At 36.6% G+C, this 26,692-nt stretch overlaps 1 protein-coding gene across 2 annotated transcripts in view; it reads right to left on the bottom strand.

Moving 5' to 3' along the window:
• Positions 1–2,166: 2,166 nt before the first annotated feature.
• LOC113050644 (serine/threonine-protein kinase N2-like) overlaps positions 2,167–26,692 on the bottom strand; it is a 42,114-nt gene continuing 17,588 nt past the window's right edge. The window contains exons 3-22 of one of the 2 annotated variants that reach the window (XM_026213841.1): positions 19,717–19,871; positions 16,561–16,684; positions 16,309–16,463; positions 14,827–15,040; positions 13,379–13,564; positions 12,637–12,746; positions 11,439–11,582; positions 11,262–11,337; positions 10,297–10,474; positions 9,886–10,012; positions 7,283–7,401; positions 7,105–7,180; positions 6,844–6,935; positions 5,926–6,102; positions 5,754–5,816; positions 5,588–5,664; positions 5,344–5,486; positions 3,741–3,848; positions 3,464–3,544; positions 2,167–3,380 (exon numbers count right to left, since the gene is read on the bottom strand). In XM_026213841.1, coding sequence (XP_026069626.1) covers positions 3,177–3,380; positions 3,464–3,544; positions 3,741–3,848; positions 5,344–5,486; positions 5,588–5,664; positions 5,754–5,816; positions 5,926–6,102; positions 6,844–6,935; positions 7,105–7,180; positions 7,283–7,401; positions 9,886–10,012; positions 10,297–10,474; positions 11,262–11,337; positions 11,439–11,582; positions 12,637–12,746; positions 13,379–13,564; positions 14,827–15,040; positions 16,309–16,463; positions 16,561–16,684; positions 19,717–19,871 — 2,609 coding nt within the window. In that variant the 3' untranslated portion in view covers positions 2,167–3,176. The remainder of the gene's footprint in view (positions 3,381–3,463; positions 3,545–3,740; positions 3,849–5,343; positions 5,487–5,587; positions 5,665–5,753; positions 5,817–5,925; positions 6,103–6,843; positions 6,936–7,104; positions 7,181–7,282; positions 7,402–9,885; positions 10,013–10,296; positions 10,475–11,261; positions 11,338–11,438; positions 11,583–12,636; positions 12,747–13,378; positions 13,565–14,826; positions 15,041–16,308; positions 16,464–16,560; positions 16,685–19,716; positions 19,872–26,692) is intronic. The other variant, XM_026213842.1, reaches the window with a different exon arrangement.

The following is a 26,692-nucleotide window of genomic DNA, read 5'->3' as shown; positions in this document are numbered from 1 at the left end:
AAGATGGTGTTTGAAAGTTGTGTTGGCAGTCAGTTTGTTTGTAAATGTATATTTCTTTTTGCACTTTTGATGCTAATTCTATAGAGAAAACAGTATTATAGTAATTAAATATTTGTTTAGTCATCACCAAAATTCTATTTGGTTGTAGATTATTAAACAATTACGCTGCCTCAGAAGCCTGTCCGAAATTGTTTCACAAGGTGCCTTTGTGCAGAAATGCTGTCTGCAAAGTAATTGCCTGATAGGGCTACAAGTCAGCTGCCTATATGTTAAAGGTCCCTTTATTCGCACTTTATTGAAGCTTTGTGTTTACAGTGTACAATATAACGTGTAAATTTTTTGCGTGTAAAAAAAAACAGTATTTTTCACACAATTCACCTATCTGTATACCGCTGTTTCCACTGTAATAAAAACGGGCTAATGACTTCCTTGTTCTATAAAGTTCCTCCTTCAGAAATACATAACGAGTTCTGATTGGGCCAGCGGTTCCTGTGTTGTGATTCAACAGCAACTGAGCGTGCACTGCCCTCCTGCTAACGTGACTGGGCTAGAACGCACGTGCTGGAGATGTACTTATAATCACATGAGTGTTTTTACTGAAGAGATGCGCATGAAAACCGTATTCGTTTTTTTTTTTTTGCACAGCCCTAACATCTAGTTAACAAAGCTAAACAGCGTTGCCCTTTGTGTAATAAATTACAGAAACTTTAAAAAGCACCAATTTAAATAATAAAATACACTTACCAGTTGTGGTCCATAAACAACGCCTTCTCCAGACAAAGAGGGAACTGCTCCATCTTTCAAGAATAATCTTTGAGCGAATCCGGCATTAAACTGATTGAGATTGAGGAAGTTGTCCTCAGCAAGCTGTCCTAAGCAAAATGTGCACATAGTTTTACATGTGGATTATAATTTTCGGGAACCGAGTTAAACATAAATTGTAACCTTTAATCTTCAAGTACAGAGTCCCTGGGAAGCCCAAACAAAGATGATTGGACTCTAAGATGAAAATAACAGCGTTTCAACGACATGGCAAACAAAAACGCAGCTCTTCCTTCTTTGTTGGAGCCATAGACAGTAAAAGAAATGGACACAGCAACCCCATTGGAACTCAACTGAGACAATTGAAAGCCATTTTTAGCTATTTTTAGCACTTCTGTTTCTGACGCGCAGACTCAAACGAAGCTTGATGACGTCAGCAACCTGTCTGACAGATGTAAATGTTCTAGTACATGTGCGTGCAAACTGTCATCGTTAATCTTGCAGAGACGGCGAGCTTGAGCAGGGAGTTCTTTGGCGTGAGTGAGCAGGAGTAAGTATTCTGATTAATTATTTTGTATAGTATTTTTAAATGTAACGCCAGTAAGCCATATTAAGTTAATTGCCTGCGAGCTTCTCCTCCTGTCTGTACAGTAATGTGACAGAGAGTTGAGTGGTTATGACGCAATCGTTAGCCTATTTTTTACAAAAACTGTTTCTACGTGGCCATAATGTAACATAGAAGGTAATGGAGCCCTTTATACATTGTCGTGTATCTTTAGAAATAAATAATGGACAAACGGAGTCTTTAAACGCCTCAGATGTAAAGTTATTCGCTGTCAAAGTGACGCCAAAATGAATGGGAGTCAATGGGAATGCTAACGCAAGTGAAGTTCTGCTACAAGAAGGCAGCACGCAGCCGACTTCAACTTCCGGTCGACTTCCTTGCCGCCTGGTTGGAGCGCAACAAGACCACGCCTCCCTTTTTGTGAATTCATGTGGGCGGAGGTTAGTCAAATAACTGTTTTAGTGACGTCATTACTGCAGGAACTAGAGGGATGCAGTCCAAACGGGTCGTTTTTTGTAGGCGAATTCTGTTAAATAAAATATGTCGCTTGGCATTGAACTTTGAGCTTTAACATTTTACAGATATTATTTATTACTCAAACAAGAACATTACACACTAACTAAAGTTTAACACATGGGATCACGAAGAAGGGGACCTTTAATATGTTAACAAAAACTTATTTCGGATGCGATTAATCATGATTGTCGTTTGACAGCACACATTTTTAGGGTAGGCGATTTCAGAAAGGCTAGTAATAGCAAGCTAGTGTCTTAATTTGCTTGGAGCACACACATTCTTCTTTGAAGCTCTTGACAAGAGGAATAGACAGAAACCAGCTGTCAGTTGGTGTACAGAATGTATTTGAGGAAGGTTTCATGATACATTTGAATGGAATTGTTGGCAGGAGTCCATCATAAGTTTCCTCAGAGAGGGATGAGTTCACTGTAGGATCAAATGTGTTGAACAAATAGGAATGGTCATCACAGACATATATGAAACCATTTCTATTAAAGGTGGTTTAATGTTGACATACAACCACAAAATGGCTAAATTGTGAGAAATCGTTGCAAAATTACAAAGATCTGGAACAGACTACAAATATCCTTAGAAAATGTAAACTAATAAAACATACAGCCAGCTTTGGCATAACCACATGCCAAAAATATATATATTTTTTGTTTTTGTTTAGATGAATATACATTTTTACATTCCATTTGAAAAGTTCAGAATTGTTCTCAACTTTGAGCTGCCCTCTCCAAAATGATAATCTTACAATTGATATTTATGTGTACAACAGTAGATTCAAATGGCTACAATTCTAAAAATACAGTATAAAACTATAAATTACATTTCCTTTGATGATTAGAGAGGAATGATACTTTTATAAAAGTGAAATTCTCAAAAGATCGATTAAATCGCAGCTTTCTCTCATTTTTCCTTGATAAAATTCAAGTTTATTTATCTGTGCTCTTGGTTAAGGTCTTTTTTTAACAACATTTGGCAGGAATGCTTTGGAAGGTTTTCTGTATCTGATAGTTATTGTTTGGAAGCCATGTAAAGAATTTAAGGCATTGAAGGGAACTCTTCTTGAGCTTACTCGTCTTGTAAGATGCTCCTTTTACGGAGTGAAGAATTTGTAATTTTATGTCTTAGTCAGGTTCAGTTCTTCAGTTGTGTAGAAAATCCCCAAAAATTATTGTTTCTTAAAACAGGTTATTTCCAATCCCTTAAATGGCACAATAAGAGCATAGACGGAAAGCAGTTTCTTTTCCAATATGTCCTACAGAGAGGGAGTTGTTCGGTTGGTTCAGTGTTGAGCATGTTTGAACAGGGTTATTGAGGATCTGCGTTAACACCAGTCAGCAATGTAGTCAAAGTCTACAAACATCTCCTGCTCGCTGACTGTCAGAACCCTCGGCTCACGAGGCGGAGTCAATATAGGTGCCTCTGAGGTGAATTCATCGTCAAAGTTACTAACATCTTCACGGCCTTTGATAGTTGGCAAAAATGGAGGCGGGATCTTCTTTGCCAGCAGTGCAGCCCAATCCATATCCTGAGGAAGAATAAACAAATGTGTGGTAAGGAGATTTTCAGTGACATTTGAAAATTAAAAAAGAGGTTAAACAGATGGCCTACTCTGAAAAACGGATGACTCTTTACTTCCTCTGCATCTCGTTCCCCAGCGCCGAGACGCCGCTCTGGATTTCTCCTTAATAACTGGATAAGGAAGAGAAACTTTAAAGCTTATAAACATCGTTAGTTGGTAAATTAAATAGAGAATATAAAAGTGCAAAAAAGAAACAGTCTTTTCTAATAAAGCTGTGTTGTGATTTTAAGGAATGCCTTAAGCTATAAAATGAGCTGTAGTCTAGGAAAATTGGTTTAACTGGTAGCAGGAAACATCCAAACATACCCTTCTCATTATGGAAATGGCTTCTGTGGAGAGGAACTTTGGATAGCGAACTTCATCGTTAACAATACTGTCAAACACCTCCTCTTCATCATCACCAGGGAACGGGGACTGTAGTTGAAATAATATAAAGAATATTTAAGATAATGAAGTACTGGGGGAAAATAGTCTATTCAAATGATACATATTGTAGTTAATAATTATTTAATGTGCAATTAGTGTTAAACTAAATTATGCAATTTAAAAATGCACACCATTCTTTATGCCCCTTGACCTGTACGTATATTCACAATTTAAGACAGAACGTTCAAGGAATTTTTTTTTTTTTTTTTTAGTTTGCAACTGCCACAAGCAACACGCCTAACCAAATCACACTGAGAACTGTTCACATGGGATGCAGTCTTGCTTTAAACAACAACAACAGTTTGATGGAGTGCAACAAAATGGAACAGAATGCAGAAAACTTGAAATACGTTTTGCAAAGTATGAACTGCTTGACACACTGTGTTAAGAACATGGTGCCCAGCTGGGTTTCCATCACCCTGTTTTTATGTGCACACATTAGAATCAAGTGATGTATTGTTTGAACACTGTATTTCCAATAAAAATGCCTTAATTCGCAAAAATGTTTTTACGCTCGCTTGAGGTGGTTTCTGACTTCTGCGAAAAAAAATCAATGTAAATAATGGGAGATGGAAATGCATTTTGCAAATAAATTCCTCCACACGCATCAAAAAAGTAATGTGACTTTGCGCTATGGGACGACAAATTCTGACTAATCAGCGGACCATTCTTGTTCCACAGCATCTGAAATATTGTTATATTGTCATCCGGTAAAATGCCAGAGAAAAGTCCGTCAATCAAAGTATTTCTGTACAATTGCCTCCCAGAATTGTTAAATTACTGCGTTCCCAAACAGCAGCATTCACCTCCGAAAGCAATAACTGCATTCATTGTGTTTCTTCTGCTTGTTCTGAGGTGCAAGTAATTATATAGCAAAATCATTATATCCAGTAGCTTCTCCTACTTTTCTTAGTGATGTATAGTGCAAGTTTATCAGGAACTGATAATTTTGTTTTCTTTAACTAGTTGGATGAGAAAGGTGCTTGTTTGCAAATGTTTTGTTCGATATTCCAATTTTAGTTTAAGTTAAATTCACAACTTTGGATGGAAACCCGGCTAGTGAGACATTAAATAGCACAGATGGAATGTCTAAAGTTCTGTGCGAACGGTCCACTGCTCTACATCAGGCAGGTTGACAAACTCTGTTGCATGGATTTCTGTGGACTGTGAACCAGTGACAGCCTTAGGTTAAGTTATACATACAGTAAATACGACGAGTTCTCAAGTCACAAAAAATTTTAAGTCACATTTTATGACTTTTTAAAGATTTACTCATCCGAAGTAATAATGTAACAGAAATTGTTTTAATTTTAGTCACGCAAATTAACGTAAATAATCTTTTTAGGGGTCATGCAATTAATTTACTGTGATATGATACATTGAATTAGCTTATTTTTTTAAACCAATCAAGTAAACAGCATTAAGTTTACTCCTAATAAATTTCCCCTTGAGGATCAATCAAGTATCCATCCATCTATCATACCTCTCCAACCAACATCTCAAAGATGAGAACTCCCAGACCCCACCAGTCCACCGCTCTTGTGTATGAAGTCTCGGTTAAAACTTCTGGAGCTAAGAACTCAGGAGTTCCACAGAATGTACTAGTGCGATCTCTGAAGCCCATTCCTACATGATGGGAGATGGAATGAGTTACACCCACATTACTGACGACAACACAAATCACTCAAACATTAGTAACATTAGTAATAAAAATACACTATGTCTACCTTCTTTGCAGAGACCAAAATCTGCAATCTTGACATATCCCTCAGTATCCAGCAAAAGGTTATCTAGCTTCAAATCCCTGCAAAATTAAACTCATGACAGTCACATGATGTAGTTCATAAAACGTTCATGAAGCCTTCGGTTTTTACACCGAGGACTGACACTTACCTGTATACTATTTTATGGTCATGCAGAAATTGCAGCCCCGAGACTACACAAGCAGCATAGAAACTGAGGACATAAAAACAAGTCGTTTCAGATGGAAATCCAATTTTTTGCTTTTTATATGGGAAACGATCATATCAAAGTGACAGCAGCAGTAGTAAATTCTGTCACTCACATGGAGCGCCGCTCAGAGAACACGTCTGCATGAATGTGCATCATCAGGTCTCCTCCTGCTGCGTATTCCATGACAAAACACACATGCTCCTTGGTTTGGAAACAAGCGAAGAGGTTCACCAGGAACGGATGCCGAACACTGTTCACTGTCTCAAAGATCCTCTTCTCACACATGAGGCTGTGGATAGATATTAATATGAAGCGTAAACGGATAGTTAACAAAACATGTCAATTAAAAAACATTTCTTTTTTTCTGGTTCAAATTTAGATGAGGCATAGTTACTTTAGGTGCTATATTTAATATTTTCTACATCATATTGTCATGTAGTGAGACCAATGCTTTTTTTTTAATTTATTTTATTGTAATATCAATCCATTAACCCCTGTGGCACTCCACAGTTAGGAGGTATACTTGAGGAGGACTGATGACCAATACAAACACGAAAACATCTGTTGGACAGGTAGGAATGGAACCACTGTAAGACCGTGCCACGTAGACCTACAGATGTCTCCAAATGTGTCAACAGAACCTCATGATTAACCAGATCAAAAGCAGCACTCAGATCTAATAAAACTAAAGCCATGGATTTCCCAGAAACAGTTTCTGTAAATATATCACATGAGGCTCTTAAAAGGGAGGATTCACTACTGTATAAAGCTTTGAAGCCAGACTCAAACATCTCATGAACAGAATTAACAGTCAAATAAGATTGTAACTTGATTGTAAATTGAGTCAATGCAACTTTCTCAAGGAACATGTCTAGTACTACTCTGACACTTTGGCTTTAATAATAAAATGAAATTAAACAGGAGCAGAACAGTCCCCACTGTATATGATTACTGATGCATCTACAAATGCTTCAAGCATCATCATAAGTTGTTCATTTATTTTATTTAAACACACATAGATAGCCTTTACCTGTCTACTTCATCCCTTGCAACAATGTCACCTTTCTTCAAAGCTTTAATAGCAAACATTTCTCCAGTGGTCTTGTACTCCGCAAGTAAAACCTGTTGAATAATTAAAGAGCTGAAACTGTATGCATCACAAAGTGGCAGCATGCAGAGATAATCTGCAATATTATTACACAAATGGTTAATGTACTGTACATTTATGGCGCAATTGCACATTTTACAGAGCTCACCATATTGCATATGTAAAAGCAAGTTTTCAGTTTACCTTTCCAAAGTGGCCACGCCCCAGAACAGCTACACATTTGAAGTCTGTCACACTGAATTGAACTTCCTCTTCTTCCCTAAAGGCATGACCGCACACTTTGAGCATTTGACTACCATTAATGTATGCATGTTTATATGTGGCCATGATGTCAATCATCCAAAAACTTGGAACAGACTACCTTTCAGTTTTTCGTTGAACTTCGGTCAGTTCCAGGTCATGCTGCTCATTTTCAACCAGACTGTTATAATCTGGTTTAGCTACTGTGTTGTTCAGGAAGTCAAAGGTCGCTAGGGCATCCTGTAGGTGAGAGGCGTTATAGAGTCACTCTTAAGTACTGTAAGAGAACTCCCCTTATTAATAATACTTGCCTTAAAGGGACAGTTCAGACAAAAATGAAAATTCTGTCATCATACTGTTCCAAACCCATAAGAATGATTTTTGCCCCTCAAAGAAAGACATGTAGGGCAGGATGTTCAAGCTGTTCTTTAACATACGATCTACAGGTGCATCTCAATAAATTTGAATTTTGTGGAAAAGTTAATTTCAGTAATTTAACTCAAATTGTGAAACTCATGTATTTAATAAATTCAGTGCACACAGACTGAAGTAGTCTTTGGTTCTTTCAATTGTGATGATTTTGGCTCACATTTAAACTAAACCCACCAATTCACTATCTTAACAAATTAGAATATGGTGACATGCCAATCAGCTAATCAACTCAAAACAACTGCAAAGGTTTCCTGAGCCTTTAAAATAGTCTCTCAGTTTGGTTCACTAGGCTACACAATCATGGGGAAGACTGCTGATCTGACAGTTGTCCAGAAGACCATCATTGACACCCTTCACAAGGAGGGTAAGGCACAAACATTCATTGCCAAAGAAACTGGCTGTTCACAGAGTGCTGTATCCAAGTATGTTAACAAAAAGTTGAGTAGAAGGAAAAATTGTGGAAGGAAAAGTTGCACAACTAACCGAGGGAACCGCAGCCTTATGAGGAATGTCAAGCAAAATAAATTCAAGAATTTGAGTGAACTTCACAAGGAATAGACTTGAAGCTGGGGTCAAGGCATTAAGAGCCACCACACAGACGTGTCAAGGGATTTGCTGAACCACAGACAAGGTCAGAGGCATCTTATCTGGGACTAAGGAGAAGAAGAACTGGACTATTGCCCAGTGGTCCAAAGTACTCTTTTCAGATGAGAGCAAGTTTTGTATTTCATTTGGAAACCAAGGTCCTAGAGTCTGGAGGAAGGGTGTAGAAGCTCATAGCCCAAGTTGCTTGAAGTCCAGTGTTAAATTTCCACAGTCTGTGATGATTTGGGGTGCAATATCATCTGCTGGTGTTGGACTGTTGTTGTTTTTTTGTAAACCAAAGTCACTGCGCCCGTTTACCAAGAAATTTAAGAGCACTTCATGCTTCCTTCTGCCGACCAGCTTTTTGAAAATGCGGATTTCATTTTCCAGCAGGATTTGGCACCTGCCCACACTGCCAAAAGCACCAAAAGTTGGCTAAATGACCATGGTGTTGGTGTGCTCGATTGGCCAGGAAACTGACCAGACCTGAACCCCATTCTGGGATTCAAGATTCTCTATGGGGTTCAGGTCTGGTCAGTTTGCTACCCCATTCTCTATGGTGTATTGTCAAGAGGAAAATAAGAAACAAGAGACCAAAAAATGCAGATGAGCTGAAGGTTAATGTCAAAGAAACCTGGGCTTTCATAACATACTTTTCAAGGACCAAAATAAGACACCATTTACTTCTGCACTAAATTCCAAGTCATAAGCCATATGATTGCTTTGTGGGATGAATAGATGGGGGGGAAAAACACAAGCATTTGTTTATAATCTTATTCACGTGATTACTTAAACACACATATATAGCATTTTTCTAAAAGAAAAAAGACCCTCTAACATTTGAGGTCCCAGCGCTTACATATTATTGCCCTTATGTTGGCTTTGATTGCTTCTATTGTCCTCATTTGTAAGTAGCTTTGGATAAAAGTGTCTGCTAAATGACTAAATGTTATATAATTTAAATGTAATGGGATTATATTATTGAATATGCCGGTGGTTCTCAACCTTTCTTTATTTACAGGTACCAGGAGTGTCCATACTTTTCTCACTATTTCTTCCCAATAGTGCATATATACGTTTTAGGATTTTCATAATTTCTCTAACTCCTTCAGGCAAAGAAATTGCACATTACAGATGGGATTCTCTAGAAATATCCAAAAGTTGTTCAGTTGCTTTTTTAAAGCTTGTTTTTTCTTATTTTAAATGGTTTCAAATCATCTTGAGGCACCCTTGTAAGTTTGCCAAGGCCCCTAGTGGTTCTCAGTACTCTAATTGAGAACCACTGGAATGTATCTATATTATTCAAATTAAGCAGCACACATTATCAAACATTCACACATTATCTGTTAAAATAAAGAACCAACAACACTTGAAATAACTGACATCAAACTGCATATGAAACAACTTGGCATGGCATACTTAAATTTCTCAAATCTCTTACACCTTGATGTATATTTAAATAATCTGCTGCCAAGATTATCATTGAATTACGATTAAGATATATTTTCCTCAACCAAAGCTTTCCACCCCATTTCCATCCCATCCCCTTTCATTGTATAGAAAAGAATGGTATCAATATTTAGCTAAAGTTTTCCTTTTGGGTTCCACAGAAAGAAAAAAAATCTGATGGGTCTGGATCAACATGAGTGAACAATGATATCTTTCAGTTCTGGGTGAACTATTCCTTTAATGCAACCACCCCATTACCTGCACCTCTTTTCCATCTGCGGTCTTATCTGGTGATGAAGGTTCCTCTATCTCCACTTCGATGGAGTGCCGTTTTGAGTGAGGGGTTGCTGGTTTGTCAAAGTCTAATTTAGTCACAGTGGGGTCACTGAAGGAGAGAAGATAAATCATAAAAATTTCCTTTTTAAACAGTTGGAGGTCTGGAAATGTACAAATTAGCTACATTATGGAACGCTGGGATACGGAGCAGGAATGGTGAAGTCATCGAATTATCTAATACAGAGCACCAATTATGTTTCCAGACAGATTAGTCATTGTTTATCAAAGACTGCAGAATAATGTGAGGGCTTTCAGCTACCAGATGCTCTTCTAGGAGATGATTCTGTGTGGAATAATGAGCTGGAATAAGAATTAATTGTTACACATATGTACCTGGGTAGGAAGTGGGCGTCTGGGTGGCCGATGGGTACTGTTTCAGGGCTCAATGCTGAGCCCAGATCAGCCGCCTGAGGACTGAATGAGGAATTGACTGACGGAATGGCTCTTCTCATCAACCTGCCCCAGGTGGCGATGTTGATGTTCATCTGAGGGGCACGCAAGAATGTTTTTCCTGAGAGGAACAAGGTTTATGTATGAGATGAAAAAAACAGAAGCAAACTTCTGAACAATAGATCATATTAGTTCCCAGTATGCTATTTATGTCGGCGCTCTTTTAATGCACCGTAGACAGAGCTGATCCAAAAGGTATAAGATACCTTATTTTAGCAAAATTCTGAGACAACATGGCATTTATCCTTCATGGACAATGCAATCCCAGAATACTTTTTGTCAAGCTCAATGAGAAAGCAAATCCAGGATGGCTGAATATTTGTGAAAGACTGTTCACACCAGGATGCACAGTGTGATAAACATATTGCTACTTTTCCATGCACCACCAACTGACAGAAACTGAATTTACATGATCATTCAGCCCGTTTGTAGCTTTTTCCCCCCACACATTGCTCTGAACAGACAAATCACATGCAAAAACCTGACCAAATTTTCCTGGCAAAACATTTGTTGGAGATTGCCCAAAACATTATTGCACTGTTAGCTTAGCAAAACGCTAACAGAAAACTTTTGACTTGAGTCTCCCACGTGAGACTTTGGCAACAATTTTGAATCAAAACTTAAGCCTCTCAACCAGCTTTTAACCTTCTTTGTTATTAATGGTTCAAAAAAGTTCAAATAAGAAGGTTAAAATTAATTCTGACTTCACTGTGTGAACACTGGCCCCACAGCAGTGCAACATTGAACCAAAGAATTGTGTCAAGAGTAGGCTGCTTAATCTAATCTGTTTGAGTGGACATGTCAAGCCTTCTCAACACTGAAGCATATTTGCCACTTCATAACCTTACCTTGCTGTTTGGAGAAGATTTTCTTTTGCCTTTGTAGTTTAGGTCGCCTCTCAATAACTGGGTTAAAAAATGTAACCTGTATACAAAGAGATAGAGCTAATCTCAATAAAAATATCCTCTACAGGGCCATAAAACTTGTATACGGCATGCCTGTTTGTGATGACAAAAACAAATTACCTCAGCAAACAGTGTTCCTTGAGGTTCCAGGTAAAGGCACATGCCATGACGCTGGTTGTCCAGGAAGTCCTCCAGCCGCAAAAACTTAACAGCACACAGCGAGCGCCAGTCTCTCCAGTACACAGCTATCTCCAGCTCACGAGACTACAGGTCAAGTAAAACAGCATTTAGTATCTGATATTAAGTATACAACACACACACAATACATACACTACCTTGAAGTGTATAAATACAGCCTTGGTGAGCATAATTAACTTCTTTTAAAAACATTAAAAATGAAAAATTCTGTATAGTGTCATTACATTGTTGTATTGAGTGGTTGCCAGGGCCTTGCTATACAGATGCTAGAAAGCAATGGGTAGTTGCTTGGAAAAACTGCACTTCCGATCACCAAATAAGGTATAATGAGTACTAGTAGTGCCAGTATAAAACAATAAAAAATAAAACCTCATTAATCAACATATTAGTTAAAAATTTTACAAATGTGTTAAACTCAATTGAAACTTAAAATTATAGATAAAAAGATCGACATATTTATAACTATAATTTTAATATGCCAGTTAATAATTGTATTTAAGAATGCACTGACTCATGTGCTTTTCTTAAATTATTGATCAACAGTTACCACTTAGGAGTATTACTAGTTCACAGCCAATGGTTTGATATTTACAGGCCTTTTATAGGTCTATTCAGTCTGTCTGCCATTGCACAACTGCTGATTAGAACTCTGGGACATTGCTCTCAATGAGATTAAACGCTTACGTTGTCACATAGCCAAAAGCAAGCCCAAACCGTCACGTGTAATCTACCCTCAAAAATAAATAGAATACAAAGCAAACTCAAAATAAGCCAATTTCGTAATGTGGAGGAATGGAGATACATTATACGGGATAGGCCGAAAAAAAAAAAAAAACTGGGTAACAATACTGATTGTGAACTATGAACATAATGTTATAAACAAAAAGTAAACTATATATGTGAGAGTGAAGAGATTATGAACGATGACTTCTGATCTGCCTTGTCTGAGTTTCCATAAGAACTGGGTCAAATTTGGGATTAACATATCCTAAATTAATTGAGAGAGGCTGGAATGGAGAGCATGTGTGTATATGTGTGCTCATCTACTCATGTGTCGAGAGGATTATGGGATAAGACTGTGGTTTGACAAGCGCGTTTTATGCAATTTCTCATGCATTACCCTGTCAAGTTCCAGCGTGAACTTCTGGTCCCAAGACTGGTTGCTAACTGGCTTCCAATGGGTCTGTCCCACAACTGTGTTGTCCAGCTTCAGAACGGCACTGATTTCATCTGTCATAACAGTGTAAAACAACTTTTAACTATTACTTTAGAACAGAAACATGATTATTAGGGAAATTCGTATTTTATACATTGATTTCATGCGATTTATTATTTAAAAATGCTGTGATGAAAATTAAACTATACCCAAAGACATTTGTCAGCAAATGATAAAAAAAAAAAAAAAAAAAAAAAAAAATACTCTAAAAACAAATATAGATTCTTTGATTCCATGTCTTTGAATTTACAGGGAGATTATTTAAGCAAATGTTGATATATGCTATTAATTGTGATTAATTTAGTTATTAATCATGCAATGAATCAATAGCAATTGAAATATAGAAATAAAAAACATCATACGGACAAACTTGAATGGTATTTTATTCACTTTATTCTTTTTTATTATTATTATATTCCATATAAAATAACACTGTATAGAATAAAAGTATAATCAATTTCTTGGCGGAGACAATGAGTGAGGATGGAAAAAGGTTCACTTTGTAAACGCAGTCTATTGTTTTTGAAATTTAGTTTTTTTTGGTTACTCTATTTGTTCTGCTTCACAATGAAACCATTCAAGATTTTAAGGAATGATATTAACTTGGATTTTCAATACGCATTTAAAACAAATAAAGCCACTCAACTGGATAGATCATCTGACTTGGAGAGGGTTCGGCTGCTGCCAGACTTGTTCTTGTTGCCTCGGGTCATAAATGAGGACCGTGCCTCACCGGGGCTCCAGCCGGGCAGAGGAACAGATGCTGTTTTAGAGCGACCTGGGACGTTCTCCAGGAGGTCCTGACAGCCCATGAGCCTCACGTCTAATGTGCCTGTGGATTTACAACAGAAACCCGACTCAGAGCCAAAGTGCTGCGTAATTTGAGATGTAAATCACCAAACACATCTATTCTGATTAACACAAGATAATAAGTGTGCAAGCAATTGTAAATGTCTGTTTCAAGAGACAGTAGTTATAGAGCCATATATGGAATGCACTACGAGTCTATAATTATTAAGTAAGCGCTCTCATTCTCCTTCAGAGTGAAGATCAAAGTTGTGTGAGATAAAGCCAAGGAAGGGTGGGGGAAGGGACCAAGTGTGTTGACACAGTGTAAAAATTTGAATGTAGCTCTTACATGCCTAAACTCAGCCAGCTGTTGCCCCTCTCAAACAGGGCTGAATGTACAGTACCATGTGTTGTGAAAAAAGCCTAAAGAGCCTATTCACACTGGGAGTGAATATTGGCAGAGAACAAGACTATAAACTGAAACAATGAATTAATTCTCATGGATCTATTCATGGAGATGAAATTTGTGTGAACACTGGCAGAATTTTCTCCCATGTATAGGTGAATTTTTTCTTCATCCAATGCCATCTACCACTCATCTATTAATAAAATGTACGCATATGGATTTTGTCCTATATACTCCAGTACAATTGGGGGTGCTATTTTATCAACTAGCACTTAACAATAAAAGAAGACTTATAGTGGAATCCATTTGCTTTCTTTTTTTTCTTGGTTGATTAACCAAACTTTAAATGGATAGTTCCCCAAAACCTGAAAGTTCTGTCATTATTTACCCGCCCTCATGTTATCTGAAACCCATAGCTTTTGTTCAAAACATAAATGAAGATTTTTTTTAATAAAACCGAAAGAATTCTGTCCAGCTCCTGAAATACCCACAAAACTTTACCGTTCAAAAGTATATTAAGAAATCATAAAAGTTATTCATGTGAATCGCAGTGTAGTCTTTCAACGTATATACATTGAACACATCAAAAATGGACAATGGCAGTTCAAACATACTTGTGCAACAAGCAAGCACCTTTGAGCTTCCATTGACCACATCTGATGTGAATTGGTCAGTATTTTCTCTGAATAAAAGCTACGAATCCTCAATTCATAAGGATTACTTTTACAAGCGCTTAATGAACGTTTTGAAGCATCACAGTTTTGGCAGAATGGACTTTCAATGGACATTTTTCAAATGGAACAAATAGGTTTTAACTCTGTTACAAGCTGTCATTTCTAAAACCAATCTAAAATGGGGACAGTAAATATTATGTGACTGTACGGATTCAGCTTTGTTACCGGTCAGAGCAGCGGGTTTTGCCACAGTGCTGTACTTGTTGCTGTTGGACATGATGCTTTGGCGGGGACTGAGAGTTGGGGAAGACACCATTGCTAACTCCTCCATAATCAGGTTGCTCTTCGCGTGACTTTTGGGCAGCTCACTGAGTCTCTGCTCCAGAGAGAACTTCAGCAGGTCTAGCTTCTGACTGGACTCGTTCAAGCGGGCTTGAGCCTGCAAGAAAGTCAGACAGTGTTTACAACTGCATACAGACATAAATTTTTCATTTCTTTCAATGTGACAGTGCTGCCTCAGAGAACAAGGATTCAATTCTCTGTGAAAAATGGTCTTACACCAAAAACTATTAAAGATGATGTTTTTATTACTATTATTATTATTATTAGAAAACAATTTAAAAATGTTAAAATAATAATTATTACTGTACAATACTGTGTTTAATGTTTTAAACTACTTAGTTTTTCAGCTTTCATATAATTATGTAGATTTCCAGATGCACTTCCCTACATGGTCATCCCATAAATTACTAGATAGATTAATTCTTACAAAATAGCATTATTCAAATCATGTGGTGAAAATTTTTTCTATTCGCAATATCACAGAAAAACAACACTTCGCAACATCACTTTTAGGGGTGCTCCGATCACGATCGGCCGATCGTTAATGCGCATCTCGTCAGTAAAGCCGGTTCTCTAATCAGCGATTAATTCCATCAGGTGCGTGATTTCACATAGAGCACCTGTTACTACACAGAGCCGTTGTTAACTGAGAAGATGGGCCAATAAACGCTGAAAATTTACGTGATTTGCGCATCTTCTCTATTAACAACGGCTCTGTGTAGTAACAGGTGCTCTATGTGAAATCACGCACCTGATGGAATTAATCGCTGATTAGAAAACCGGCTTTACTGACGAGATGCGCATAACGATCGGCCGATCGTGATCGGAGCACCCCTAATCACTTTCCTCCAATATTGTGCAGCCCTAACCAATCTATTTTTTGATTTTGTTTTAACCTTGCTTTACCAGGAGAGCAAACAGGAACATCTTCAAATACTGATTCAGAAGTACACAAATTTCTTTCAGTGGCTTGTTTTCTGATTGGCTGCTATCATGTGAAACTAGCTTGAATGTTTTTTTTTTCCCTGCTAGTCTATTGTTGTCTAAGAAAGCTGCTTAATGTCAGGTAGCAGGTCTGAAATGTGTTGTATCCCATTTTAAATTAAAAAATAATTCCAACAGACAGGAAACTGACAGAGTATTACTTCCACAGGCATTCTACAATTAAATCATTTTAATTCATCCCGAGTCATACCACAATTATGCTATAAAGCTGTAAACATTTGGCTCTTTAGGCAATTAAAAGTACATAGTTAAATGAACACCTGGATATAATAAATATAGACATGAAAGAGTTTATATGACTTACAGAAAAATTATGAGAAGCGACTATAAATATCATTACAATTTAGAAATGGAGCCGACCTCTGAATGAGCTTTCTTCTCCGTCACCTTCCCTGTACCCAGCAGTTTCATCACATTCTTAGCACCTTCCGCCACAGCAGACTCTATCCGGAAGTGATGTCGGAGCTCTTCTATCCTCAGGTCCAGAGGACTGATTATAGGCTTACTTGAAGTCACTGCAAACATCAGATTTATGTTTTATTACCACACTCCTGCCCATTTAAATTGCAAATCACAGATATAATTACAGAGGCAATCAGCTAGACCACATACTGTCATTGTCCTCATAGTTCATCTCGCTGGTCTGGCTGGCTTTGAGAATCTGCATTCGAATGAACTCTATCTTTGTCTTGCTGTCTTGAAGCATCTGTTGAGCTGCTGCGAGCAGTTTGCGGTCCTACGAATGAAGACATTGGAGGTTCAGAAACGAACAGAGGAATAAAATATGCACAAGCAGCACATTATATGCAGATCCACAGTTCATAAAATAAAATATACAAATATAAACAGAAAAGGAGATCTACACCTTCAAATAAATGTTCTTTTGACCTTTATTCATCAAACAATCCTAAAAAATATTTGTGTGTAAAGAGACTGAACACATAATTATAAGAAATGATTCTTGAGTACCAATATTAAAATTATTTCTGAAGGATCCTGTGAATAGAATAGGATTAGATAGATTATAAAACTTGTTTTAATCTGTAATATTTCACAATAGTACTATATTTTCAATCAAATAAATGAAGCCTTTGTGAGCATAAGATACTCTTAAAAAAGATTAAAATTATCTTTTAGACTCCAAATTTTGGGACAGTAGTGTATGAATCAAGATTTCATGTACATAAAGCAATGATTACTTTATATATTATATATTTTACAACAGATTACTATGCAGCACTCATGGTTTTGCTGTTTGCATGCCAGACACTACAAGATTAAGCAAGCAGAAGGATATAAATGATGTACAGACCTAAATATTTAAAAATTAAATCACATATTTTTTTTATTTAACACATTAAAGGCTACGTTTACACTGCAGGGCTTAATGCTCAATTCCGATTTTTTTTTTAAAAATGCAATTTTCTTGCAAGACCATTCCCATTTCCAATCAAATGCGACCTTCTGTGATCTCCTGTGTAAACGTGAAATGACCCAGAAGTGACCCGCATGCGCAGAAGAGTACTCAACGGTGAACGACGTCACTCGTTGTTTGCGAAAGTAGCTAACGTTAAACATGGATGTCAACAACAGTGTAGTCAACAGCAGAGCTCTTTTTGCAATAATAAAGTTATTTTCCCAACGGAGCCAGCACAATTACAATCTTCTCGTTTTAAGAAGAAAATTGAAAAGGAGGAGGACAGCAAGGTTTTTGGCCATGGCGTTTTGTAGAGCAGTGTTAGCAACATCGGTACAGAGAAACATGTGGGTGCGGAGTCGACTCGCAGCCAGGAGTGGTGGGATACTGATGTGAGTGGCTCTTCTCATTCCCGCCTACTTCAATGCAGAATTATGACGTTTGTAGCGTATCAATGACGTACGGGTCGGATACATGGGGCCTGGCCGTTCAGATGGAGGTCGCATTTCAAAAGATCGGATACGTATCGGATTTAGGACCACATACCCAAGTGGCCTGGGTCACATTTGAAAAGATCGGATCTGTGTCGTTCAGACTGTTATGAAAAGATCAGATACAGGTCGCATAGGAGCAAAAAAACAAATCGCAATTGGGTCGTTTCAGCCTGCAGTGTGAACGTAGCCTAAGTTCCCTTTTGAGGTAACCTAAAAACTCCTTTAAACATATCCTTAAACACCTGTCACTTTTGACAACTTTAAAAATGTATTTAATAAAAATGTTCAGATTTTTTTTTTATGTACAGTTTATAAAAAAATGGTCCTTGAGGCCTTACTGGATTTTAAACAGAGTCACACTTTAAGGGGCTGCCTGTAGCACCAAACACACTTTAGTTGTAACTACATTCACAATACATTATAGCATGGCCTCTCATACCTTAATCTTAATTCATATTCTTAACATTTCTGTCATTTTTTTTTTTTTTTAATTGAAACCCACAAATTAAAAACAAATCCATACATAATGTGTTTGAATTGTAAAGAGATGTTTCCTTGTCACACCAATTATTTAAATCTAGTGACTGCGAGTCAGGAACCTCTATGGACTAAACTTCCTGTAAGTAGCCATTAGAGGCTGACGTTACCTCAGAGGCCTTTCCTCCGGAAATCTAAAGCAACTGGGAAGTTGCATACAGGACTCACCACTTTAAAAAGTAAAAAAATAACACAGATACATTTTTTTTTTAACAGTCCAACCACTAAACTGAGTTTGGGAAGGGACTACCAGTTTGGCCTAGCATTGGAAGACACAGAGTTAGCAATTTCATTTGGCACCACAAGTGGAGCAAAAAAGGCACCTTTGAAGTTCTTAAACAGAGCAGTCATTGGCCAACAGAAATGAAGGAGTGTCGCTTAATCAGTTCGAGTCAAAAGAAAGTCCTGTGCCATAATGCTAAGTATGTTTTTCTGTTAAATCACCAAAAAGACTGCTGATTTAACAAAACTCCTTTGTGAGTCTTAGATGCTAATTTTAGCCACAGAGCCTCTTTAATTAACAGTGGCGTCCTTGATAAAATAGAGAAAAGGAGGGTCAGACACTCTAGACCAAAGCCAAACCATGAGAACAATTCTACTGATACTACATGTATGTTTTGAAACACACTGCATGTATAGCACCAAAGCCTGATTTCCTGAGGGAGAGGGTGGAGAAACATAACTGAACTGTTCTATTCCAGTTCTCCTTAATGTCAGCTGCACCCTGGGGGTTACAACCATGACATTGGCATATGTGTATTAATGAGTCTAGTCTGGCTTCCTTTACCTCTTTTGAAAATAGGAGAGGAGATTTCACTCAATTTTAGAGGACATGTTTGCTAACATCTGTTTTCATTTCTTGGGACGAATCTAAGAGATCAAACGGCTTATCCTCTCTGGGAGTTAAAGCAAAGAAGTATTTAGTGTAACATAAAGATGAAGTGAATTTTGAAATACTTTTCCTATTCCACCTTAATATGTAGAGGTTACAAGTTTTTCACTTTAATGTTGATTTAACTGAAAAATGTAAATGCAGTGGCAGCGTGGTGCCATCAAAACATTCTAAACAGCGCAACACTGCATTGGCTCAACCAATGGTGTGAGTCTGGGGCAGGACTACTTAATGGAAAAATGTGGGAATGATTTTGGAAATATTTGGAAATGGACCTTATTATTTTTGCAATTATGATTTGTAATAAAAAACAAAAACAAAAAACAAGTTTAGATTCCATGTCCATGTAAATAACTGTTTGAACCAGAAGCAAAAGCATTAGTCTAGACAAACCACACACCACAGATCCTTTAAAGGCAGACTACTACCTTGGAAGAGCCGTTGGAATACATCTGAATCATATTTTCCGCTCCCTGTTTCACTTTAAGCTCGATGTCGGCTTGTTTCTTCAGAGCAGCCAGTCTGCCACTGTTGGTGGACGTCCGAGCTTCGCTCTTGGGGGTGTCTGGGGTTAGTGGGTACTCTGACATTGAACAAACACAAATCGACATCAAAGAGTTAACAAAACACTAAAACAACAATACAGCATGCTGGGAATGTTGAAGAAATGTGACTAAACATATGGGAGATATGGGAGAAATGTGACTAAACCCATGAATTATCCTTTAATGCAGGTAGAAAAAGCTAAACGCAGGACAGCTAGCATTAGCACACTTTCATTTTTATTAAAGTAAACCACAAACAGCTACACTGAAAAATAAAATGTGGCAGATGATGCTAAAAGCTATGTTTTTGTTTGAGAACCTTTAGATAAAGGTCTTATAAAGCCAGGCTTTTAACTAAATGGCAAAAGGTCCAGTCCAATCAACATTATATAATTCTAGCCACTTAAACTACCTACTCACAAGCAGACATAAAAGATTTAAGGATTAGCTTAATCTCACTTTTTTCTCCAACTTCAAAATCATCTGACATGGTTGTTTTAACTTTTTTGTAAAGGACATTTGACATGCCTTGTATGTTGGCTTTGTAAACACTGTGTGGGTACTTCCACCTATGTCATGCTTGACCTTTCCAACGTGACTACATAATGCATGAAATCAAGCTAGTGCAAGATGAGCATTTGTGATTAGAAAGTAAATTTTATATATATATATATATATATATATATATATATATATATATATATATATATATATATATATATATATATATATATATATATATATATATATAAGATAATTACCAATTGTTTTGCTAGATAAGACCATTATTTCTTGGCTGGATCGTGTAAAGCACATTGAAGCTGCATTTAAACTGCAATTTGGACCTTCAGCCTGTTGGTCACCATTGTAGTCCATTATATGGAGAACAATCCTGGAATGTTTTCCTCAAAAACCTTAATTTCTTTACGACTGAAGAAAAAAAGACATGAACATCTTGAGTGAGAGAATTATCAGGAAATCTTTATTCTGGAATTGAACTAATACTTGAAATATACAGTTAATTCAGATTTTGTTTAATTACCATTAAGCTAAGAAGCTCAGATTAAAATGGTTTGTGTTAAATCAACCAGTGAGATTAGAGCTTGCTAGATTAAGAAAATATTTTCTAGGTTGCATATGAAAGAGACAGTCAGTGAATGGTCTGTGATGTCTGAGGTTGAGACTAAGTAAAGAAGAAGAAAAAAAGAAGTAAACCCCTTTTTTTTCTTTCTTTCTTTTTTTAAACAATGGGGTAGTGCTTACACAGAGGGTGAAAAAAAACCCTAATGATATATGAAGAGTTGTGATAACAGAAAAAATACTATTAAAACAAATTTGCGGTACATTCAACACATTGTAAATATTAAAAACCTTAAGAAATCAGAACTTGTGCAGCAAGGTGTAGCCAAATATTTTTTTTGGTTGAGTTTTTGATAACGAGTTGTGTAATAAAAAGAAATGACAATGATATAATAACACTCAGTGAAGGACTTCAAGCAGGCTGGAAAAATGCAAATGTTCTCTCAGGTGACAGTGCGCCAGTTTCTCAAAGACTCTCTGTGAGAACAACTTGGCCATCATTGAAAGACTTGCACAAGATTGAGCAAACACAAAAATGAGCAGAAAACACCTCAAGAGAAAATTTGAAAGATGGGAGCAAAACTGGATTGCCAGTATTAAAGTTGCTTAATCTGTACCGAAACAAGTAATACTCAAACTACTAAAATATGCATGCAATTTAGAACTTGTTAACATAAATGGCCTATGGCTATTTTTGTAATTTTGCTCTCTGAAACTTACAGACACAGACATACACACACACACACACAAACATTCCATGAACTTCAGGCTTGTTTTATGATTATCTTAGGTTTAGAATGATGAAATCATCCACTCATGTCCTGACAAGAAGTTATACACCTGCAAAGATAAAGTGGAAGCCCTGTTTCTGACAACTCTGTCATAACATATAGAGGAGAAAGGCAAAACATTAAAGGGATTATATGAAATTGTTAAAAAGAACATTATATTGTGTATTTGGTGTAATGAAATCTGTTTATGTAGTTTAAAGTAAAAAAAAAAAAAAAATATATATATATATATATATTTCTGAAATGTGTCGATTTTTACAAAGCTCATTGTCCCAGTGCGTTGTGATTGGCTGAATGCCTTGTGTGTGTAACATAAATGTTACGCCCCTTAACATATGTGATGCTGTGTCCTGGCGCAATGAGAGAAATCCAATAAATACCATTACAAACGAGGCATTTGTTTCATCCAGTGGGTACGACATAATTACTGATTATAATCACTTAGTGTTTTTACATGTTGTGTTGCATTGCGTCACGTTAACCTAAAACCATGTCTGCATTTGTGATCAGAGAAATGACAAGCACTAGTCTAACTCTGTTCAAAACTCGCATTTGAATCGTCAGTGGCAAATTATCTAAATATGAAAACATACAGGCTGTGAGTTAGAAAAGCCAGCATTGAAGGCTACTCTCCCAGGTTCAGGAAACAGTCCTCCATAAAATGCGTTGCACAAACACGACTATTTGGTTTGAACTGTTCTGGAACAGTGTTATAAATACAACTTAACCACTGATTTCTAGTTGTGTCTTCTTTTGGAAGACCAAACAAAGTATTTTCGCTTTTTTTAAACTTGAAATTGCATCATATGATCCCTTTAATATTAAGGGGTGGGGGGATACAATGGTGTTTCGTGTATTCAGAGTTGTTCACAGTGTTAAAGAAGATGGATTCTCATGCTAAACATGGCCAAAGTTTTAAAAAATAATTTCCAAGAGTGACTGATAATTTCTGTGCCGAAAATCTTACTTCCGGGTTGGTACAAGTTTTGTGTTTTTTTTCAATCATGGATCTAATGACATAGACGAGAACGAAAGTCCTTATATGAGCATTTCTCCCAGAAAAACGCGGCCATGAACACACATTGACCAGAGGAAAGCAAGACTGCGCACATCAACGCGCTTCAAAATTGTTGGAAGCGCTGCATAGGCTTTGTTTGAGAATGTCTCCAAATAAGTGCATTTTTGGATGTGAGGGAAAGTTTACCATGTTCAGCTTCCCCAAGAACTCAGCGTAACATGAACAGTGGATGCGGTTTGTTTTTCCGGGACAGCAACGGAGTGTATCAAGTGTGTTCTTTTCATTTCAGTGACGAATGTTTTATAAACAAGGCCCATGTCAACGCTGGATTTGCACATCATAGAAGTACAATTGCATCAGATTTCTGTATTTTGTTGAAAATATTTTTTTAAAATATAAATAAAACCATTTAAATAACTGGCAGTCATTACTACATGAAGACTAATTAGATAATACTGCTTTGGTTTGACTATTAAGCAGGCCTGTTATTTAAATTTGACAGATGAAAAAATATTTAATTTGACCTTGTTAGAAATAGACTAAACAAGAATGCAATTGATTCCTCCAAGGATAGGACAACTCCCTGCATGATTCACATGCTGGGTATTCCCATGTATTCCTTCTTTGTACTTGATCGCAAAGTGATTATTTCAGATTTCTTATAACACATACATACAGAGTATCAGAATTCAGAATACTCCTATATAAATGTTTGCTTATTTTGCTATTGTCTTATGGAAATACTGGAGATGTTCACTTGTACCATTTATACATACTTTACATATTCCATTTCACTTATTCTGCACAATAAAGCAAAAACTTTCATTAATTTCCTGTTAAAATGCATGTGCATTTGTCATGAGTCATGAGTGCATGACAAAAAAAAAAGTTTGTAGTGCTTACCTTTCTGTTTGATACACTGAATTAATAAATTTAAATGTTCCTTATCTTGACAGTTTATAAGACCATTTTCAGATTAGAAAAAAAAGCTTGTAAATGTATTTTTGCTTGCAACAACATTCAATCTGTATTTGATATTAATACTGCATTTATAGTAATATCTTAGCACAATGCACATTTGAAGCATACATACAATTAGCAACATACAATTTGAATATTTCCTACATAAGTGAAAAAACTGAAAATGGATAGCAGTAATACATACATAAATAACATAACATTTATAAATAAACAGTACAGTGATTCAATGAAGCATTTGTGTAACGAACCAGGAAAAGTCTCACACAAGCCATGGGTTTCCCCACTACTAAGTGCTAGGAAAGACAAGCTTCCTGTCCTACTTCTCCTCTAATCCCTCTATCACACTCCCCCTCTTGAAGATGGGCAGGTTGCTTCTGCCTGACCAATAAAACACATGTCTAAATACACCATATACAGCAAACATACCTTGAACAGAAAAAAAATTAAAAAGAAACTACAAATAAAAAGTCTTGGAAGAAATATCTGGGCTTGATCCACTCACACCAAGAACTATATATATTCTAATTTTGATAGCAAGCACACCAAAAATATAGCAACACATAGAAATTATTTAACACTTTTAACCTGTTAAATGTCACCCCGTCCCGTATACGGGACACCTACGTTGACTATACTATATTACAATCAAATCTAATCTAATCGGAAAGGTCTAAGACTCCCAAATATACATTTTACCAATATTCTTTGTTAAAAATTATGTAGGAAAAGTAATAGATGAATTTATGACAAGAGTGCACCCTCAGAAATCTACATTACAAAAGGAGCTTTGACCTTTATTTAAAGGTTTTTTTTTTCTTTCTCTCCAGGTAATGACTGATAAATACATTCACAGCCAATTAAAATCCTTCATGGAAAATAACTGAAGTGCGTGCTTAGAATTAAAGTCATCATTCGTTGGTGTGAATGCTAATAAAACTAAGAAAAGGCATACAGTTGGTGAAACACTAACAAATGCCATGAGCATTCAGAGAAAATAAAAGTCATGATTTTAAACAACAGAAGTCCCCTGTAGCACTAGTTACAGAAAAAAAATAAAATAATAATAAATAAAAATACAGCCTTGTAATTATGAGTCTGCATTCATTGTTCTCGAAGTCACACTATAAGTCATAACCCACAATGCCATGAGCATAATGCAACATTTACACACTAGGGCTGTAACAGTGCACAAACATTACGGTTCAGTACATCTCTCGGTCTTGATGTCATGGTTTGGTACAGCAGGGGGAAAAAAACTAAACATAAAATTGCTTTATATATAGGGTTGGGAATCTTTAGAAATTTTCCGGTTCTGGTTCCAGCTAACGGTTCCGGTTCTGATTCCGATTCCATTAAAATCATTAAACAATTATTAAGAAATAGTGGTAAGGAAAAAAGCACAATACTAAACAACTCAATGCTCCATACGGTTTATTACTTACTGTCAACTTAATTTATATATATATATATGTATAACAGTGTACAGATCTTCATAAGTAGGGTTGGGTATTTTTTTTTATTTTCCGGTTCGGCTTCTGGTTCCATTTTAATGAACTATTATTATGTTTTTTTTTTACTATTTTACCTTCGCTGAATGTATCGTTGCTGTAAGGTAGTAAGTAGTGTTGAGTAAAGCTAGTCCATCAATAAGCATGTGTTTCAAAGTTGATGTTTTTTACACTATCAATAACGTTTTGCTTTTCAAGCAGGAATAAGCTTGTTGGCCAAATAGTCCCTTGAGGGCTGAGACAATAGTTAATTTCCCTTAATGAAGTATAAACGGTTAAACTTATAAACATGTATACCATAAAGTCCCTATTTTACAAATAATAATGCAGTCAGGAGATGGTGTGATGCAATGAGTGGTTTCCACATTTTTAAATGTTTAAAATGCATTAAAATAAATATTTTCTATCACTTTGTTTATTACTCTTGAAATGACCCGTACATTAAATAATTTAAACCTCATACTTGCATAACAAAAGCAGTTTATTTATTTAGTGGTCCAAGTTGAGGCCAGTATGTATATTAATGACAATATGAGACAAATATAATGTAATTTAGTGATGGCAGGTGCAGCGCGCTGCCGTGAGATGTACAGTCACACAAAATGATGTGCACAGTTATCAAAGGTGCGAGTGCACATACAGTCGTGGGGAACAATGTGTTCGGCAATTAAAAATGCGACAGCGCAACGAGTCTGTGGAATGCATGTCATTGGAATCAATGTGCTCAGTAATTAAAGAGGCAGGGAGGCATGTCTGTTACTCGGTTCGTGACATCCTTTACGGGAAACGCCGAATACTCAGAACACCGGCGTAAGGCTGCTCACAGCGCTTGGTGACATGTTGCACCAGAACCGTTTTTGGAACCGAAACTTAGAAATTGCTCACGGTTACAGTACTTTTCAAAGAACAAAACTGCTTCCGAATAAGAACGCTTGTCATTATCACACATATTCAGTATTTTCAACCATTTAATGCTTATTTAAAGTTTCAGACATTTAATCTAACATAGGTACTAGCAAAAACATACATTTAAAATTTGTAAAATATACGCTGATGTCTGTGGAAAAAGCAATAATACGGAGCCCCTCTTGTCCCACTTTGTCCAAAAAAAAAAAACTATCTTGTGGTCTCAAGATAGCAACTCGTGGCCTCAAGATAAGTAACTCGTGGAGATGATGAATTTGCGTGTTGTAAATCCCACAGCTCGTATTCAGCCATGGAAACAATAAGGCAATAAATTCTAAAATAACGGCAGTCTAAAAAAAAATAAACTCACGCCAGGGCCTCAGCTAGAATATTTTAAACTCACGTGCGAAAAGATTATACTTGTTTTATTCTACTCAATGAGACCTTTCAAATGACATATGACATAACTATCTAAGCTGTATGATGTTGTTGACAAATTAGAGTACATGTTTTTTTTTTTTTTTCATTTATCAGCAATAACTCGGCACTACTTTGGAGTTAAGCAAAGTGTCTAC

Source organism: Carassius auratus, chromosome 31, assembly GCF_003368295.1.
Source record: "Carassius auratus strain Wakin chromosome 31, ASM336829v1, whole genome shotgun sequence".
NCBI classification, from domain to species: Eukaryota; Metazoa; Chordata; class Actinopteri; order Cypriniformes; family Cyprinidae; genus Carassius; species Carassius auratus.
Note: the sequence above shows the minus strand (reverse complement) of the source record. Positions and strands in the feature narration are given on the sequence as shown.